Genomic DNA, 20,068 nt, shown 5'->3' on the forward strand with positions numbered 1-20,068 from the left:
CCTCGGGCCGATGTCCGCGACGCTGTCGTCGCTTCAGAATTTTCTCCACTCTGTAAAGCGTGTCGGCGCTCGGCGCTGGAACTGGTAAAAGTTCCTCTCTGTAAAATAAACCGACCAGGCGCTCAAAATTTAAATTTGTTAGACTGTACATGGGAACTGGCTTCATTTTTACGACGTGCTCTATTTTATAGATTTGCTGGGAGTAACGAGGGGTGTAGCCCTTCTCAAATTCGGACTTTTGCAGACTGACGCGCACGTACGTACCGGGCGCAAGTGGGGGAGGCGACCCGCCGCGGCGGCGACGCGTGCGCGGTGGTGCGCGCGGCAGCCGTCGCCGAAGGTAGTTGCGAGACCAAATGTCGTACGCGTTGAAACGATTCACATCAATCGGTCGGAAACCGGTGGCCGAGTGAACACGGTGGTTGTACGCCGTCACGACCTTGGGCAACGCGTCTACCCAGCGCCATCGTCCCGAGTGAACCATTATTTTCCAGAGGGTGGATTTAATAGTTTGATTCGCCTTCTCGACCATTGCCGCATGGTTTTTGTTTTCAAGCGTCCGAAATCGGATGCCCAAAGAGGTGAACAGCTTCCGGACCTGCGCTTTAAATTCACAACCATGGTCTGCCTGCGCTAGCCTACAAATGCGTCCCGTTTTACGAAAATGAGCCTCCAAAACGCGGGCAACCTCGGCTGCCGTCTTTGTCTTGAGTGGATATGCCCAAATTTCCCTGCTCAAACAGTCAATCATGTTGATGAAATAATTAAAGCCGTCATTGAACTGGGAAAGACTTCGAAAGTCGCACAAGTCGATTTCGTAAACGTCATCCACTGTTAAAACGCTGTAAAAATTGAGGGGAAATTTCCGCCGTGCGGGACGGCAGCGGCTATACACCTCTTGGGAAAAGAGCCAACGTCGAGTTTCGTCGGGTGTGATTCCGAAAGGAGCGGCCGCTCGCGTTATATTTTTCAGTGAGGAAAAGGCCACCGGAGAGCTCAAATCATAGTACAGTTTTTTCAAGTGTGTCTCAATGTGGCTGGCCCGATCAGTCGCACCGTCGCCAGCCCGCGGCGGCCGCGGCGGTGCGGCGGAAGTCGGAATTTGTCGAGTCGGTGTGTCTATCGCCGCCTCGCCGCGCTCGACGTCGACGCGGCGCTGCTCGAGTCCGGCAGCGGTGTCGGATTCACCGTCGCCGCGGCGCGCTTGGCCGCGGCGCGGATTTTTCCGGCGCGTGGCTGTAATTGGCTCGGTGTCCATTGCTTGTCGCGTCCGAAACGCAAACGTCGCACGCGAATCGCGCCGTTTGACGAATTGCTGTGCGGTGCGGATGCCACAAAACTCCCCGTCGTAGCCGTCGCTCCTGCTGCTGGTGTCACTGCGGCAGCAGGTCTTGAAGGGGAGGAGGGAGTCTGGAACGCACTGAGAGGGGTAGAAGACGAATAAGGGGTAGGTGAATAAGGGAATGAACGGTGGTTAACGCGCCCTTGACCCGCAATGTCGTCGTCGTCGTCCTCATCGTCACTGCCGTGCTGCCCTGGAAAGGAGGTCATTGTCCCTGTCCTACTTTCAAGGTGCTGGCTAATGACGTCCAGCATATCCTCCAGAGACAGTTCCGAATTGGTTGTGTCGCGACTCGCTCGCTGCTTCGTTTCGCCGCCCTCGTCGTCAAAGTCGTCGTCGTCGTCGTCGTCGTCGTCGTCGCCGCCGCCGCGGCGCCGCCACTCGTCTTCCCAGCCCCATCCATGAGCAGCAGAGGAAGCGCCGACGGCGGCGTGTCCCTTTATTCTCGGAATTTCATCGCGATCGTAGTTGAACGCGGGGTCCAATTGACTGGGCAGTACGGGGACGCCGCGAAGAAAATGAGGGGAATAAAATGACCCCCATGGTCGAGTCTCGTGCGGCGGTGTCTTGGGTGGGGGCGGGGGCGGGGCGGGGGCGGGAGCGGGCCGCTGGAGCCCTTGTTGTTTGCGGTGGCCCCGGATGGCCCTTTGCGCCAGCGCGGCGACGGCGGCGACAGCGGCGACAGCGGTGGCGGCGAGGAGCGTGGCGACAACGCCACGTCGCGCTGCGTGACGGCGGGTGGCGGCGGCGGCGCACCTGCCTGACCCCCTGGCTTTTCGGATCCGTCATCGATTTCGTAAATGGGGAGTCGCACTCGCTCTGAACGCTCTCGACGTTTCAAATCCAACATTTTTTCCAAGAGTGGGCGATATTCATCCCATTCCTGGTACATTCCCTCCACATTTCGCGTCTCCACCGAGTGTGACTTGTTGAGAACGGAATCCATTTGAAAGCCCAAATTTTCTTTCATTGTCTTGAGCGTCTCGCCCTTGAGTCGCTCCAGTTGATCCGGTGAAACGATCAACATTTTTCGCAGAGTCCCCTCGCCGGCCCCCTCACGCCCGCCTCGCGTCGGTGACATGTTGCTGTCGCGGCGCTGGTGGCAGATAGTGGCTCACTACTTTTCCTACAAGACCTCCCAGTGCGCTCGTCAGAAGCGAAGTCAAAAACACCCCACCCCCCTTTTGGGTAAAAATGCGACGTTTTTCTCGGCACCACGTCGCTGTGGACGCCCTGGACTTGGCGTCGCCCCGCTGCCCCGGTGCCGCCGTTCGCCGCTTGCTGACAGTGCGTCCGCCTCTAGTGACAGTGGCCCCGCCACCGCCGCTGCCGCCGCGTCCGCCTTGCACGGGATTCGCACCTGGTTTCGGTTTTGCCGCCACGCGACGAACGAGGCTCTTGAATTTTTCGAGACGGGCAAAGGATTCCGGGGTCAGTCGAATGTTCCCATTCAAAATATTCACTGCGATATCAGAAAGACACATGAGAAGAGAAGATTCGGCATTTTTCAGAATGGCTTTTTGCACGGCAGTCGGGCTAGTTTTCAGCACGTGAAGGACGTGTTTGCATTCGGCCAGACGCTTCAGAGTCGGATCCAATGCGACCCCGTTCATGACGATGGCGGCGGGGGCACCGGTTCCCGTGCGAGGGCAACCGCTGCGGGAAGCAAATCGCTCGCTCGCAGGGGTGCGGTCTGTCCCGACTCTTGAAGATGATCGATTTCTCGTTCGTTGGCGTACACAGTCATAAATTTGTCATCAGGGAAAATGTTGGTACGGAAGCGAAGTCCCTCTGGAGTCGTGGGATCGAGATCGATCAGCAGATAAGAAAACGGGCTAGACCATGCATCCTTCAGAGCCGCACACAGAGAGGTGGGATTCTCGGGGTAAATTTGACGTGCCAGGTGAAAAAATTGAGCGCGATCGCGGACGTTTCGCAACAAAATAAAGTAACGCGTACTCAATGAAATGTCTCGACTGTGTTTGCTTTGATGAAACAAATTTTGAGACAAAAGCACGACCGATATGCCGTTGTGCCTCGATTTACGCGTGTACAAGTCACTTACGAAACTATTCGACGATTCCCTCATAAGATCATCCAGAATGATGAGAGAGCCGCGAACCAGCAATCCACTCTCATCCGTGGGCACACCGCGGTGTCGCTTTATAGACGGATCGTCCAGTACTTCTTGTGGCACGCCAGACGCCTCTCCATAACACCACACCACCTGCAGAATGGGTTTGTCCACCAGCTTGGGCAAATGACGTAGAAATTTCACAATCAGTGTGCTTTTCCCACTGCCCGACGGTGCGGCGACGTTGCAGGTAAAAGGCACTTTGAATTGGGGATACATACCGTCTGATCACCTTGCTGACAAGCACTGCGGTAACCCTTAACCCTCCCCACCCTTTTATACTTTTTTGACCTTTCCGCCCCCCCAGCGCGATTGACCGCTTGGCGCACTCGCCAAGCGCGCGCTCGCTCTCGCTCTCTCTCTCGCTCTCGCTCTAACTCTCGCTCTCACTCTCGCTCTCTCTCCCGCTCTCGCTCTCTCTCTCGCTCTCGCTCTCTCTCTCGCTCTCTCTCTCTCTCTCTCTCTCTCTCTCTCACTGAGGACTGCCCTGACGAGGGGGTCAAACGCTCGGATCGAGTCCCTCTCTGCCGCCCGCGGCCGGCGCGACCGCACCGCGATGCGCTGCTTTCGGTATCTCTCTCTCCCTCTCTCCCTCTCTCTCGCACTCGCTGAGAAGTGCATAGAGGGGGGTCGCGCGCTCGGATCGAGTCCCTCTCTGCCGCCCGCGGCCGGCGCGGCCGTGCTTTCCTTGACTAGCCAGCCACGCCCCGCGTTAAGGTCTCCGAGAGACTCAAAAGTCGTGTTCATCTTTCACGCGCTGTGGACGCCAAACGAATGCGTCAAAACGAAAGCCCTTTGACGTGGACGTAAAGCACTCTTTCCTCAATCGAGGGGAGCAACCGCGGGCTCATTTGCTCCAACGGTTTGCCGCTACGGACGAGCGCAACGCGAGCGGAGCGTCTGGGGGCGGCTGTTTCCGAACCGGTGCACTCTCTCGGACGCTGCCTTTTAGCTGCAAGGCGCTCGAGTCGCGCGAGTCACCTGCGCAGTCAGCAGTTCTCGCCGGGCTGACCGGCTGACGTGCGAAGATGATGCGTGCCTTATCGCTCACGCACGCTCTCTCACTCTCTCCATCACTGGTTTACCCTTAGTGTCCGCGCAGAGACTGGACTTTCGGAGACGACTTTTTAATGATGGCCGCCGCTCTCGCGCCACAGCGAGGCACTGCGTTCCCCCTCCACAGAGTCAGAGTCACGTCGCGTTGCTTTCTCTCTCTCTCTCTCTCTCTCTCTCTCTCGTTCACGGTGAGCTCACAGGGCCCTATCCACACTCCAATTTGAAATGAAACTCAATTTTTGATTGAAATTATTGCACAATTTATTCCTCAATTTCAGACATGTTTCCCTCTTCACATACAGGATTGCACACGCCCCCCTCTTCGGCTGCGAGATTGCATCCACCCAACGAATCAGACGTCTCCTCCCAACAGAAGTCACTCTCTTCAGTACGTCGGCGAATTTTTCCCCAATCCTGCAACATCATTTTTTATTTGTTTCAGACCCTCGCGTCTCGCTCTTTCTCTCTCTCTCTAGCACACGCTGCTTACCATGTGCGAAGGGCTCCATCTTTCTCGGCAGCGGCGTGCTGCAATGCGCTCCGAGCGGCGCGTTGCCTTGCCTCCACGAATCGACCTCTCCGTCCTTCGTCCTACACACATACACACACGTGCTCTTATTTTAACCCCACAATGATCACGACAACACTATTCGTTATTTTCACTCATCACATAGCTTACTTCGTTTGGGCCCCGGGACCTCCGCCTCCCGCCACTCGCTTGCAATTTCGGTTTCTTCCTGAGCCTCCTCTGTAAAACCACATGATATTTATTTCCTTTTTTCTTATGCATGACGATCTCTCTCTCTCTCCCTCTCTCACACTCACCCAGTGGCGGGGCTGAAGGCTCAAACTCCTCCTGCTGCTGCTGCATCTCGTCGAACCACAGCCGACGCACGACAGAGCTTCTTTTGACGCCTTCACTCATCATGACTGCACCGCGGAAGGGAAACGTCGGGAACGGTCACTCACAAACGCCGACAAATCGCGACTGACACACGCATGCCCACCCGCATGCACGCTGCCTAGGTGCATCGACCTTTTCGCTGACGCGTGCGCGCGCGCCCGTCCGAGACCGCGACAACAGCTTGCTGTTGCTTCGCAGGTGCACTTTCGCTGACAAACGTACGCCCTTCCGGGAGCGATGCAACGAGGCGATGCTTGACAATGCTGACGAGTGCCAAGCACACCGAGCACGAACACCTGTCGCTCTCTCTCTCTCTCTCTCTCTCTCTCTCTCTTCTTCTTCTTCTCTCTCTCTGAGGACTGCCTTGACGAGGGGTCAAACGCTCGGACCGAGTCCCTCTCTACCGCCCACGGCCGGCGCGACGCGCGGGGTCGCACGCTCGGATCGAGCGCCTGCGGCTGGGCGACCGTGCTTTCCTTGACTAGGAAGCCACACCCCGCGTTAAGGTCTCCGAGAGACTCAAAACTCGAGTTCATCTTTCACCCGCTGCGGACGCCAAACGAATGCGTCAAAACGAATGCCCTTTGACGTGGACGTAAAGCACTCTTTCCTCAACGGAGGGGAGCAACCGCGGACTCAATTGCTCCAACGGTTCACCGGTACGGACGAGCGCAACGCGAACGGTACGCCTGGAGTGGCTGTTTCCGAACAGGTGCACTCTCTCGGACGCTGCCTTTTAGCTGCAGGGCGCTCCTCGCACGCGAGTCGCCTGCGCAGTCAGCAGTTCTCGCCCGGCTGACCGGCTGGCGTGCGAAGACGATGCGTGCCTTATGCTCTCTCTCACTCTCTCTCTTACTTTTTACAACTCCTGACGTCCGCGCAGAAGCAGGGCTTTCGGAGACAGCTTTTTAGTGATGGCCGCCGCTCTTGCGCCTCAGCGACATCTATCGGGCATCGAGGCGAGACACTGCGCGCCACGCACACCTATCCCCCCTCCACCATGTTAGACTCCTTTTTCCACCACACCGCAACCTCTAACAGTGTACGCCACACCGCGACGCGATGGCTACCATGTGAGGGCAGCGCGATGGCCGCCGCACGTCAACACGGCAGGATGGCTGCCTCGGGAAACTGACATGTCCACGCCCGCGCATGCAGGACAGCCGCCTCGCCTTCATGACATACACCTCTCTCTCTCTCCAACTGCGTGAGTGAATGATTTAGGGAACAATTTCAGTAATTCACACAATTTTTGGCCCGCCCTTCTATTCAAAAAATAGGGGGAGGGCCTATGCATTTGCCTTTGTGTCTGTGTGTTGTTGTTGTTGTTGTTGTTGTTGTTGTTGTTGTTGTTGGCGTCTGTGTACAAGGAAGGAGTTGAGCTAGAGTAACCAGATTTGGAGGGTACTTCAGGAGTACCGTCCAAACAAATAATCCGGTGGTGCAAATCCCGTCCGGGTCGCACAAGGGCTGCTGCAGGTGCATCATGGTTTACATGAGCGGGAGGGGGATTTCCGCCATTATTGGTGCTAGCAGGGCACATAGGGGTATTTTTGGAATCGGGGCGACGAGACAAGATGAATGGACCTGGTCCCGACCCCATCGGCCGCTTTTACAAGTTGGCCAGATCAGGATCTTCAAAAAAGGGGGTCGACCGACTAAAAAAATTTATTGCAGATTTCGATTGGTCTCAGCAAGACCTTTTCAACGAGGGGTCGGAAAGGGGGTCCAGGAGCCCGACTTCGTCTATTAGTCACATCAGGATCTTGAAAAAAAGGGGTCGACCGACTGAAAATTTTTACTTAAGTTTTGGATAGGTCTTGGCAAGACCTCTTCAACGAGGGGTCGGAAGGGGGGTCCAGGAGCCCGCCTTCATGAGTTATGGGAAAAAGTGCGACGGACTCGTTTTGCGCTCCTGTGCCTCTATTGCAAGGAGTTGCAGGAGCATGGCAAATATGGGTATTTTCGGAATGAGGGCGAAGAGACAAATGAAATATGCATATTCTAAGGACAGTTGGAGTAAAAAGTGTAAGGACTATTGCATATTGTAAATAGAAGGGCGGGCCTAAGTCACGATGGTACATCGATAACTTTGCTTTACCCGCTCACGGTGTGTGTGATGCGAGCGGGCCGAAGGCCCGGGCCTTCGACTGGCCAAGTTGGGTCTGATGCGAGGGCCGAAGGCCCGAGAAAAGGCCGCCGGCAGGCCAAGCTGGGCCGGCCCCCTGTCGAACCGAGTTGCCGGCGCAGCGAAGCGGAGCTGGCAACTCGGTTCGACGGAAGGGCGGGCCCTAGCTTGTTTTTCAATGCAGATGAGTAATTTTATTTCACAAGTCTTCTTCTTCTTCCTCCTCCACCCCCTCCTCCTCCTCAAGCTCCATCTGTAATAACATTTCTTGCAGATTCTCTGCCCCCTTATCATTAAATTGGTTTTCTCTTATCCTATAGTGCCCATAGCCCAATGTATTAGTGTTATCAGCTAAGATGTATCGTTTATTATCAAAACACGACAGACCACGCCGTGAGGAAGCAATGGTATACAAGTGATGCCTTTGATCAGTTGAAATTTTACAAAACTGTACATATTTTGTGCTTATTTCATCCCAACAATTTTCATAGTCCTGATAACATAGTTGCTGCTTCAATGCTGCTCGAGGAATCCCCTTCCCCACACACTTTTCAGCGTTATCAGCACCCAGAAAGGAGTACATTTTTGGGCGCAGCCCAATAAATGCCTTGAGAGGTTTCCCATTCATTTCGTCCTTAAACTTCCCAGGCACTTTTTTATTTTGTTTGCTGTGAAGAGGGTGATCCTCAGGGTAGTCTGAGAGATCAAAATAATCAGCCATGAGTTTTATGTCGTTATATACATCATCAGTTTTGATTTCATAAATCAAAGAGTCAGTATCACTTCCACACACCTTAATTTTATCCCCATACAGTTTTTTCATACAATTATAGTGGAAATCATACATTATCTCTTTGCTAACGTCAAGGACAACTTCACCAGCGTACACAGGTCTGTTCAAAACTACTCTAGGCTTCCTTCGCTCTACACAAACCATACCAAAGTCAAATATTTCAAAAGAGTGAAACAATGGGGATTTTACAAGTTTTTTGAATTTTTCACTTTTTTTGGTAAATGTCACATTTCGCCTTCGGCGCACCTGTTCACACGCTTTTCCGAAACAGGCGTTGTTGCAAAGTTTCCAGAGGTCCTTCTGGAAGGCTGACGTGGCCTTTTGACGCATTTGTGTATTGTGCTGAATGTACGGTGCCATCCACGCCTTCTGTTTAAATGATATTACTCGATGAATTTTAGTTAACTCCATGCCTAAGTCTAGATACATTTTCAACGTCGTCCCATACACAACGTAATTTGTTTTATCTTTCAAATTTGGAATTAGTTTTTTAACATTGTCTACATCTTTTAAATTGTACATTCGAATCATCCTTTTTTGAAGGGGTGACAGATCAGCGTGCGAAGGTACATACCTTTCTGGTGCTAAACAAAAGTCATTGTGCATATCATGAAGGTGCTCTCCATACTTGAGAGACACCTCAAACAGGTAGCCTACCTCATCATTGACATCAATAGTGTTTACATTCAATTTCCCTATCTCCGCCCTGTCTAGCCATTTAAAGCCCCCGATGGGAAGCGGGCGGCTGAGAGCAAGACCATACAGGTTGTTAGCATCTAAATACATGATGTAGCGGCGCTCTTGACTCTCATCATACGTTTCCGGTATATACGGGTTATTTGCCGTGGCGGCGCGACAGTTAATTGTTGCCACGCCCCCACGAACACCCGCCTCCCACATGAGATGCATATCCAGATCCTGGAGCAGCTCTAGCTCTTGCTGTGTGTATAACAAGGCTGCAGACCAGCTGACTCCTGGGGTGGAGTACCAGTGAACTACGTCCACCTTCAATGTTGAAAATGTCACTTTCCTATAACACTCAAACACGATACTCAACAATAAGGTGTCAGTGAACACATAGAATTCACAAAATTCACCCATGGAGTCCATGTTAAAGGTTTTAAACACATTTTTAGCATGCTCATAATCTACTTCTGAGATAGGCTTCCCTGTCAAATCACTCGTAAAGGCTTCTATAGGAGGCAACTCCTTTTCTTCTAACCGAGTAAAGCTATCATACCAACAGTAGGGGTACACACCTTTCCTAGTGACTAAGGCACGCTTCACAGGGTCCGGAAAAAACAGTTCTAGAGCACCCAGCTCTTCACTACTGAGATCACTGACCAGTTTGTCTAAACTAGTACTTAGGAAGTTAAAAGAGTCTAGAAATCTGAGCTCCCCCCACTGAAAGCTGATGTACTTTTCTTTGGTTTTGGGGATGCACTTAATGTCATCTCCATTCGACAGCTGTCCTATGGCTGATATTATATGATGGGCATCATAGTTCGCCAAATTATGAAAGACAACTGGGATGAATGGACTTCTTTTCCTATTTAGATTACATTTTTGACATGCTGCCCCGAGATAATTACCTTTACCCCCTTCACCTTCCACACCCTTCACCCCATGATCATGGTCACGACACTTTACCCTTTTTGTCTTCTTAAAGTCCTGACCACACATGTAGCACTCAATCGCTGCGGCGAAGGCTTCTTCATCCGCAGCCATCATGACCAGAGGGTAGGAGGGGCCCCGCAGCTCCTTGATCTTGTCAACCTCCCCCAGCAGCCGCCGAAGAAAGCGAAGCATGAGATCTTCCCCACCAACCTCCACTACGGGCTCTTGGTAGCCGTTGGGGCCCTTCACCAGGTAGCAGTACCCGCACGGCACGTGCCTACTGCGCCGCGTCGTGTGCGAGTACTCCGGATTGGGCAGAGCTGTGTGGTACGGCTCCAGAATACTCTCGAGGTCCGCGTAGATAACATAGTCATGCCACATTTGTTTTTGATACTCTGTGAATTTCATAATATTCTCTCCTTCTTTAGGCATGACTATGTTCTGAGCATCCTGTTCAACGCACTTTACACGGTGAGCAGCAAGGATGGTCGGCGTGTCGAAGGGATTCAAGCAATTGTCACACCAGTACTGTCTCTTGTTTCGTCTGATAGTATGGTTCAATAACCGACTCAAGTCCTTAATCAAGACGTAGTGACATTCACACTCATCTTCCTCATCATCGTCATCATTTTCTTTGATCAACAGCATGTTTACATGGTTCTCACGTCTCTGCGCACGTGTCACCCTCAGAGGGACAATGACTTTCCCTTCAACACCGAACACAGAGACGCTTATGCGTGGGTTCAGTTCCTCAAATTTGTCAATCGATTTAATTTTGACAGGGTATGAGAGGCCCTTCATATTCACCTCTCTCATACGGTGGCGGTATTTATTTACCCGCTCAGGGTGAGCTCGCGGGAGCTCCAACCCAGCCAATATGGTGTACAGGAAGCAGAAATTATCATTAAAGTTTTTAATATTTATTAGGCCTTTTTTAGAATTATTGAGCCACTTTGGGAGGGGTAGATATGACGACCCTCTCAACAGTGCAAGTTTAGCTACCCTCAACTCAATTTTCTCCACTCGCTCGAATAAGATAAGTGAGCCTTCCCCTGTCGCCGTGTCAAATGACGTCAGTACCCCCGTTATCCCCTCCCTTATCTGCCCCTCCAACTCTCCTTTTCGGAGTGTTGATATTACCGGGCAGCGGAGGTACCGAGTCGTTGTCTCCCCCTCTCCATCAACATTCTGCTTCACCTGAACCCATGCAACCATATACCACTTAATTCTTTTAAGATCATCTAGGTCCTGAGCCAGTTTTTGAACCACATCATCCTTGTTTTGAATGAGCGTCAGTTGTAAGTCGTCGACGTCATGCACGTGCAGCAGGTGAACGCGTGCATCCCCACCTAACGCGAGCGTTGACTCCCACTGCGCGCTAGATTGAGAGGGGCTGGCACTGCTCTCACTAGCATGCTTGTGTTTGTACAACCGCTCGCGGCATGCGCGAGCCTTGTCACGCTTCGCCTGCAGTTTCTTGCATTGCAGCTTGTGCAGGAGGAGTATGGATAGACTGCCACATTTCCGTCCACACGCCCCACACACATGCCTGACTCGCCGATCGTCATGAGTCCGTTTATGTTTATACAAGTCTGTGAGGCTGGTAAAGACTCGCTTACACTGACGACACTTGACCCTTTTACTACCACAAAACTTTACATTTTGCTGGTGCTTTTTAAGTATCCGAGCGGAGCGGAACTCCCGCCCACACCTACCACACTTTTGTTTGCAGTGCTCATGAACTTCTCGCTCATGACGGGTCAAGGACTGCTTATGCTTAAATTTCTTATTACATCTTTGACATTTCCATACGTCAGCAGCCGTCTTACCAGCACTCACCCGCGCCTGCCCACCCCCACTAGTCCCCGGCGCATGCGTCGACAGGATGTGCTGCATGTACTCACTAACAGGTATTCTGACACCGCACCACGCACACGCTTGCTCCATGGTACTGACCACACACCTGCCAGACAGAAAAGTTGCGCATGACACTCAGCACACACCCCTCTTCACGCACCACGCAGTCAACCACGTCAAGTCAGACTCACCTTCAGACCACATCCATCCAGCGCTAAGATCACTTCTCTCCCACCTCCACACACCTCCCCCGCACTTGAGCACACCAACCGCGCACACACCAATTCACACGCGCTGGCACCTACACCTGAAATTTCAATACACGTTAGAGCATCCTTTCAAACTAACGTAGCACACGGTCGTTCCCATATTAGCACTCACCTCACTGCCAGCGCACTGCTAGACACGTCGCAAGCACGCTCCACCCAGCATACGCATACACATCACATCCTATAATAAACATTACTTTTAGAACGTTTCCCCTTTCTTCACACTTTCACACAGGCAGATTCTTCTTGTTTTACCACTTACCTTTTTCCACTAATCCTTATCCCTTGACGTTCGTAGCCACCACACGTGGACACAGAGGCGCGCGCACACCACTGGTCGCTCCGTCACACCACCAAGCGTCCACCAAGACACTCACGGGGCCACTGGCGACTTCCCGTCCAGGAAACGCCGCCTGCCCCTCCCATATTGCACTTGTCAGCACCTGAGCCGCCCTGCGTGCGATGCACCTTGTCCGCGATCGCAAAGCTCCCTCGATGGGGAGTGAGGGAGACGGTGAGAGCGAGAGAGAGAGCGAGTGCGAGAGCGTGCGCCGCGCGCTCCCGCCCCCGTCCCCCGCCCCCGTCCCCCGGCGAGGTAGGCAACCCGCCACACGACGGCGCCCGCGAGGTAGGCAACACGCCGCACGTCGATTGATAACGCCCGCGAGGTAGGCAATCCCGTCATGCACCTCCCGCCGACGCCCGCAGGGTAGGCCACCCTTCATGCGCCACCCGCCAGCGCCCGCAGGGTAGGCCACCCTTCATGCGCCGCTGCGCTGCGGGCTCCAACCGACCATTGCCATTAGCATTAAGGGCTGGACCGCAACCACTGGCCTCGTGCTCCAACCGCCCGCAACCACTGGCCCCGTGCACGCGTATCTTACTCTCTAACGGCCGTATTCCTTGATTAAAGGGCTATAAAAAATAGAAAAAAATAGACTGGGTGCGTGGTATGCTGATATTTGAGTTGAATACGTTAACATACATAAGCCATGCAAGTTTCGTAAAAATCGGGAAACTTTTTTGGTATCTTTGATATCTTGGGAACGGTAAGTCCTAGATGAAATTACTTACCAGATTTGGATCCGGAACGGTGTTCGGACCCTAGAAAATCTACTAAGGGCTCCATAGAACTTCAAAGGGCGTAACAGGTACCCTCAAAGGTCGTCATGGGGACCTTCATGAACTAAGGAGTGAAGCCTAGTAGCGATATGGATGCTGCCGATGGCATCCACGAGGCTGCAGGATGCGGCCGAGATGTGGCTCTGACCCGCAGCTTCATACACTGTGGAAAAAAGCTACGGAAAATTCTGTACACAGCTTGTGGTAATTCTCCGTAGCCTACTTATCAATATTCTCCGTAGGCTCTTACAGTATTTATTTTCCGTAGGACCGCACAGTATTCTCCGTAAGACCTTACAGTGTTCTCCGTAGGACTTTACAGTCTTCCAGGTCCTACGGAGACCCGAGTAAAAATAGAAGGCTGCAGAAAGGCTGACGCACGGCTGACGCATGGCTGTATGGACCGTTTTTTGGCTGTATGCATGGCTGCCGTGGCTGCCTTGCAGCCATGTCGCAGCCATAGCGACGTCCTGGACTTGCAGCCATGCACGCTGCAGTGGCTGGTCTGGCTGTTTCACGGAGCGCTTTGGCTGTGAAACGCTTCAGAAGCTGCGCACAGAAGCCTTTTGGCTGCCCTAAGCAGCCTATAAACGCTGCCACGCACAGCCAACTTAGCTGCAATGGCTGTAGGCTGCGCGTCGCAGCGTGTTGGCTGCCGGCGCCAGCCGGGCCGTGGCTAGACGTTACAGCCATGTAGGCTGCCACGGCTGTAGGCTGCGCGTCGCAGCGTGTTGGCTGCCGGCGCCAGCCGGGCCGTGGCTAGACGTTACAGCCATGTAGGCTGCCACGGCTGTAGGCTGCGCGTCGCAGCGTGTTGGCTGCCGGCGCCAGCCAGGCCGTGGCTAGACGTTACAGCCATGTAGGCTGCCACGGCTGTAGGCTGCGCGTCGCAGCGTGTTGGCTGCTGGCGCCAGCCGGGCCGCGGCTGGACTTTACAGCCACGCGAGGTGCAATGGCTGTAGGCTGCGCACTGCGCGTCGCAGCGTGTTGGCTGCTGGATGCAGCCGGGCTACGGCAGGACTAAACAGCCATGTAGGCTGCAATGGCTGTAGGCTACGGATTGCAGCATGGTGGATGCTGGCGGTATTCAGGCAACGGTCGTATTCCTTGATTAAAGGGCTATAAAAAATAGAAAAAAATAGACTGGGTGCGTGGTATCCTGATATTTGAGTTGAATACGTTAACATACGTACATAAGCCATGCAAGTTTCGTAAAAATCGGGAAACTTTTTTGTTATCTTTGGTATCTCGGGAACGGTAAGTCCTACATGAAATTACTTAGCAGATTTGGATCCGGAACGGTGTTCGGACCCTAGAAAATCTACTAATCGTCTAAAAAGGGCTCCATAGAACTTCAAAGGGCGTAACAGGGACCCTCAAAGGTCCTCATGGGGACCTTCATGAACTAAGGAGTGAAGCCTAGTAGCGATATGGACGCTGCCGATGGCGTACACGAGGCTGCAGGATGCGGCCGAGATGTGGCTCTGACCCGCAGCTTCATAGCTGCCGGGGGCAGCGTGGGCCGGGCGAAAGAAGGCTGCCTGGAGCATCCTGAAGGCTGCGGGGTGCAGCCTACAGCAGCGCCTCACAGCCTCCAGGCTTCCGGGGACAGCGTGGCCCGGGCGAAGGAAGGCTGCCTGGGGCATCCTGAAGGCTGCGGGGTGCAGTCTAGAGCAGTGCCTCGCAGCCTCGTGGCTCGCGAAGGAAGGCTGTCTGGCGCATCCTGAAGGCTACGGGGTGCAGCCTAGAGCAGCGGGGCAGCGCTGACTGAGCTCCAAAGGGACACTTCAGTGGCTGGCAGGTGCAGCCAGAGAGGCTGCACCGGCTGCGGATGGCTGTATTTTGGCTGACGTATGTCCGAATACAGCCAATGTCTGCAGCCATCCGAGTTCCATCCGCGCGTTGTAAGCAACCTGGAGGGAGCCAGCTTGCAGCCAATCTGCAGCCTATAATTTTCTCTCGGGGAAGGCTGTGCGGACTTACAGAGAATACTGTACGGCCCTACGGAGAATACTGTAAGAGCCTACGGCAGCGGTTCCCAACCTTTTTCGGCTCGCGACCCAAAAATGGCTTCCAAAAATTTTCGCGACCCCACAGCCAAAATGTCGCGACCCAACGCGACCCATGACCCCCCCCTCAAAAAAAATCCAAATTTTTTTAAATGTTTTAATTGTTTCTTGTTAAGCTTTGTGTCTTATATATGTTGTAAATGAAAGAAGGTTAGTTTCTCATTGCTTTATTGGACTATCAGTGGCTGCCCTGGGCCTGCATACTCCGCACCAGCTTGTCGATGCGCGGTAAGGTGTTTTGCGTCACCGCCACGCTTAGGTCCCCTTCAACATTCAGCCTGTTTCTGTGCTTGTTTTTTATATAGACCATGTCAGAGAATGTTGACTCACAAAGGTACGCCGCCCCGGGCCCCAGTTACTACGCCGCGACAACAGTGGAACCTTTCTGCAAGCGACTGTACTCAATAACTGATGTCAAGGTCCCCTTTTCCGTGTAAATCCATCTTCCCCCTTTAAGCCGTAAACAGATGCTAGGACGCATCCCACTGCCAAGGCAGACACAAACAACTCTGGGATTTCCCTTCGCGGAAGCGCCAATACCGTAGGCTGCTAGGGGCCGCTGGCGACCCAGGTATACGCTTCGCGACCCAAGGCGACCCCCGCCACCACGCCGCGACCGAAAAAAAAATTTCCGCGACCCAAAATTGGGTCGCGACCCCAAGGTTGGGAACCGCTGGCCTACGGAGAATATTGATAAGAGGGCTACGGAGAATCCTGGCAAAAAAATTAACAGAATTTTCCATACCTTTTTGCCACAGTGTAGCTGCCGGGGGCAGCGTGGGCCGGGCGAAAGAAGGCTGCCTGGAGCATCCTGAAGGCTGCGGGGTGCAGCCTACAGCTGCGCCTCACAGCCTCCAGGCTTTCGGGGACAGCGTGGCCCGGGCGAAGGAAGGCTGCGGGGTGCAGTCTAGAGCAGTGCCTCGCAGCCTCGTGGCTCGCGAAGGAAGGCTGTCTGGCGCATCCTGAAGGCTACGGGGTGCAGCCTAGAGCAGCGGGGCAGCGCTGACTAGCCTCCAGAGGGACACTTCAGTGGCTGGCAGGTGCAGCCAGAGACGCTGCACCGGCTGCGGATGGCTGTATTTTGGCTGACGTATGTCCGAATACAGCCAATGTCTGCAGCCATCCGAGTTCCATCCGCGCGTTGTAAGCAACCTGGAGGGAGCCAGCCTGCAGCCAATCTGCAGCCTATAATTTTCTCTCGGGTCGATGCGGAGAGCGAGGCTTTTTGAGATCCCCGGGCTGTTGCCGCCTCCTGGGTTAACGTTACACTGGTATTTCAGCGGTGCAAGTTTGTTTACTTTGATCCTTTTTTCGTAGGTGGGAACAATGAATGGCGCAAGTCTACTCCAAGGGATTACGGGTTCAGGAGGCTAGAAAGTCTGGCCATGGACGATGGATTAACGATCATGAAGAAACTGTCCGACGAATCTACACTTGCCCTTTTTGGGCAGTTGACCTGCAAAGAAGAAATGAAAGAGGATTGGATGCGCCATGTGGTGACAGTGTTGTCAAAGGTGTGCCAAGTTGAATACAAACCTATACTCTTGAGGCTCATTCAAAGGATTTGTCAGAAACAGTTCATCGATCAGCTGCTTTTGCATATAACACGCTTGCCTGATGACAACGACATTCATCGAAAGGAGAATCTATGTGCATTTTTTGATCAGCTGTGCACTTTTTGTGAAGCTCTCTTGAAACTCATGCCTACTCTCGCCTGTGGAAATCTCGGCATCATCCTGAAAGCGGCTTCCCGTGAAATAGAGGCCTTGCCCCCCTTTTCTGGCAGTGAAGACATCACGAAGAAACTGAGTGCTCTAATGGTCAAATTTAAGACCGAAACTGAAAGATTGGAAAGCCTGAAAACTGCGCCCAAGCTAGAAAATGGCTTTTCAACGAAGCCACCATCTGATTTTAGAGAACTGACTCATTTTCCGACCTTGGAAGACATTGTTGTTGATAACCACATGAAGCCTTTTCTACGTCCCAACAAGGTTGACCCAAAAGTGCACGGCACCTACGAAAATGTTGATGACTACTTAGACGTTCAATTTCGTTTGATGAGAGAGGACTTTGTTAGACCTCTGAGGGAAGGTGTTTCAAGGTTTCGTGAGTCACGTGATGCCAGACAAAACTGTAATAACAAGAGGCCATCTCGCATTCAAAATATTCGGGTCTACGAAAATGTGAGAATGCTACACGTTGAGCGAGATAATAGTGGTAACGTTGGAATTGTCCTGGACTTTGATCCACAAAAGAGGTACGCTTCCAATATTAAATGGGAGTACTCCAAACGGCTCATGATTGGTTCCCTTCTAGTGCTCTCCGAAGATGAACAATTTTCCAAAATTGTTTTAGTGACAGTAACTAAACGAGATATAAGAGAGCTTCAAGGAGGGAGGGTTATGGTCGAGCTATGTGAAGAATCATTAAGTGACGGGCTCTTCCGACGCCAGTACCTAATGATTGAATGTCAGGTTTTCTTTGGCACGTACTGTCATGTATTGAAGGCGCTGAAGAATTTCAATGAGAGCTCATTTCCCTTCGTGGACTACATAGTGCACGCATCGAACGTGAAGCAACTGCCAGATTACCTAGTACGAGCATCGGAGGCCAACAAAGGGTTTCAATTATTTCCAGACAACCAATTACGACCACTGAACTCCCACAAGCACAAACGGTTTGACAGGCTTCATGTTGATTTATATGATGATCATTTATATTCTTATTCACCACATTCTCCACCGTATTCACCTCAAGATTCATTATCTGATGATTCTTCATCTGATGATTCTACGATGTCTGCTGAGAACGTCTCCGTGGATGTGAAGAACCTGGAAACTTGTTCCTCTGCCCGTGAGCTGGGCCTGGACGATTCTCAGTACCAGGCCTTCTGCGGCGCCTTGACGAACAAGATAATGCTGATCCAAGGGCCACCCGGCACTGGGAAGACCTTCATCGGGCTGAAGATAGCGGCCGCCCTCTTGCAAAACCAGCAATTGTGGCGGCCTAGTGAAGACCCTCGGCCGATGCTTGTCGTGTGCTACACTAACCATGCGCTAGACCAATTCCTCAAGGGTCTGAAGACCTATGAGAAGAGCATTGTTCGAGTGGGAGGAGGATGCAAAGAGCCTAGTCTCATGCAGAACTCCATCAATGTCCTGCGACAAAGTAAACGACCCTTCCTCCACAACATGCGTCAGCAAAAGTCTAAGCTCCACAGGCTCAAGGATTTGGGACATAGTATTCGTACATGTGCCTCACGGCTGAAGGAAGGCGCTGCTGGAATTGTTAGTGTTGAGACGTTCCAGTCGCATTCTATTCTTACCGACGTCCGTTTGACAGATAAGGACATGATATTGTGGCTTTGCGGCTTTGGCGAATATGGACGCATTGATGGACCATTCCCAGAGAGCCTTGTGCATAATGAGTATCAAGACGATCCTGCTTTCTGGCCTTTGGAAGTCCCAACCGAAGACCTACCAAAAGTGATTTTGTCGTGTTCGTTTCGTCTATGGGAGCATTACCTCACGGGCCGAGATCAAGCCCATCAAATGAAGATGGAAAAGCTGCTGGGCAGATTGAAACAACAAATAAGTGCTTCTCAGTACCCTCGTTACCCGGAGCATCTTGTACGCCAGCCACACCCTTCTCAATTCTGGCGGCTGCCGTACAACGATCGCTGGCGATTATACAGGTAAAATTTTCTTTTCTCATACAAGTCTCCACTACTCACGGAAAAAAGGAATTCACTGACCCAACGAAAATGTGCGTTGATTCCGTGATAACCGAAAAAATTTGTTGGAGTTACGAAAACTTTGTTTGAGTCACGAAATTTTTGTTGGCAAAACTAACAATCTTTTAGCGCAACCAAAAGATCCTTCTTAGGAACAAAGTCATGATTTTGTCACTCCAACTAACTTTTTTGCTCCGCCAACGAATTGTTCGTCATACCCACAAATTATTCGTTACGCGAACAAACTTTTCGCTACTCAAACAATTTTTTTCTGTGTTAGTGATGATGTTGATAGTGACCAAATGGCCTCTACTAACGTCTACTAACGCAATTGAACGGAACAAACACGTCTTTAGTGTTTTTTGATCAGTATTTGCTTTTTGGAACCTGGCCCGGCCTCGCTGGTGCAAGACTGCGGCCGTGGTGATAGTGAATGATGTTGATAGTGACGAAATGGCCTCTACTAACGTCTACTAACGATTTTAGGACGTTTTCTCTTTTGGTCCGTTTTTTGGAAGTAACTGAACATGTGAATGTGGCCCGCCTTTTGGGTATTTTTTTAAAACGCACTTGGGTGTGTATACTAACGGCCGCATTGGGTCTACAATCACGTACTAACGATATACTAACGATTGCAGAAGGAAATTTGTTGCAGGCTGTGTGTGGGCGGGCTACCTTCACGTACCTCTTCCCTTGACTCTTCATACTGAATGTCATGGGACATTTTTTGTCCCACGAGTAATGCAATTTTAAGCACATCCGACGGTGATGCAATTTTGTGTTCAAATTGGGTGGGACAAAGTGTGTAATGAAAGTACAATTTGCAGTAGGCGTCGGACAATGTGTGTCGCCAGGCGGGAACAAAATTGTATCTCCGTCGGATGTGCTTAATTGCATAACTGGTAGGACAAAAAATGTCCCATGACATTTAAGGCCTGTTGATGTCCCTCTGAATCTCTCAGTGTTCTGAATTCAACCTCTGCTCGAATCATTTAAATGTTTTCCAGGTTTCCTTGTTGAGCACTGATATATTTGTAGTCCACT

The 20,068-nt window shown here is 52.0% G+C and overlaps 2 protein-coding genes across 3 annotated transcripts in view; one reads left to right on the top strand and one right to left on the bottom strand.

Moving 5' to 3' along the window:
- Positions 1-20,068, top strand: part of LOC117642109 (NFX1-type zinc finger-containing protein 1-like) — a 128,879-nt gene that overhangs the window by 18,027 nt on the left and 90,784 nt on the right. Inside the window, exon 4 of the mRNA XM_034379950.1 lies at positions 16,609-18,985. Coding sequence (XP_034235841.1) covers positions 16,609-18,985 — 2,377 coding nt within the window. The remainder of the gene's footprint in view (positions 1-16,608; positions 18,986-20,068) is intronic.
- On the bottom strand, positions 4,559-5,497 carry LOC117642113. Of its 2 annotated transcripts, XM_034379956.1 has the most exons (4): positions 5,358-5,497; positions 5,212-5,280; positions 5,023-5,123; positions 4,559-4,946 (listed from the first exon to the last, which is right to left on the bottom strand). In XM_034379956.1, the coding sequence occupies exons 1-4, from the start codon at positions 5,458-5,460 to the stop codon at positions 4,794-4,796; spliced, it is 426 nt and encodes a 141-aa protein (XP_034235847.1). In that variant the 5' UTR covers positions 5,461-5,497; the 3' UTR covers positions 4,559-4,793. The 2 variants fall into 2 exon arrangements, with proteins under 2 accessions (XP_034235847.1, XP_034235846.1); XM_034379955.1 differs by having other exon boundaries at positions 5,212-5,361.

Source organism: Thrips palmi, unplaced genomic scaffold (assembly GCF_012932325.1).
Source record: "Thrips palmi isolate BJ-2018 unplaced genomic scaffold, TpBJ-2018v1 HiC_scaffold_16, whole genome shotgun sequence".
Taxonomy (NCBI): domain Eukaryota; kingdom Metazoa; phylum Arthropoda; class Insecta; order Thysanoptera; family Thripidae; genus Thrips; species Thrips palmi.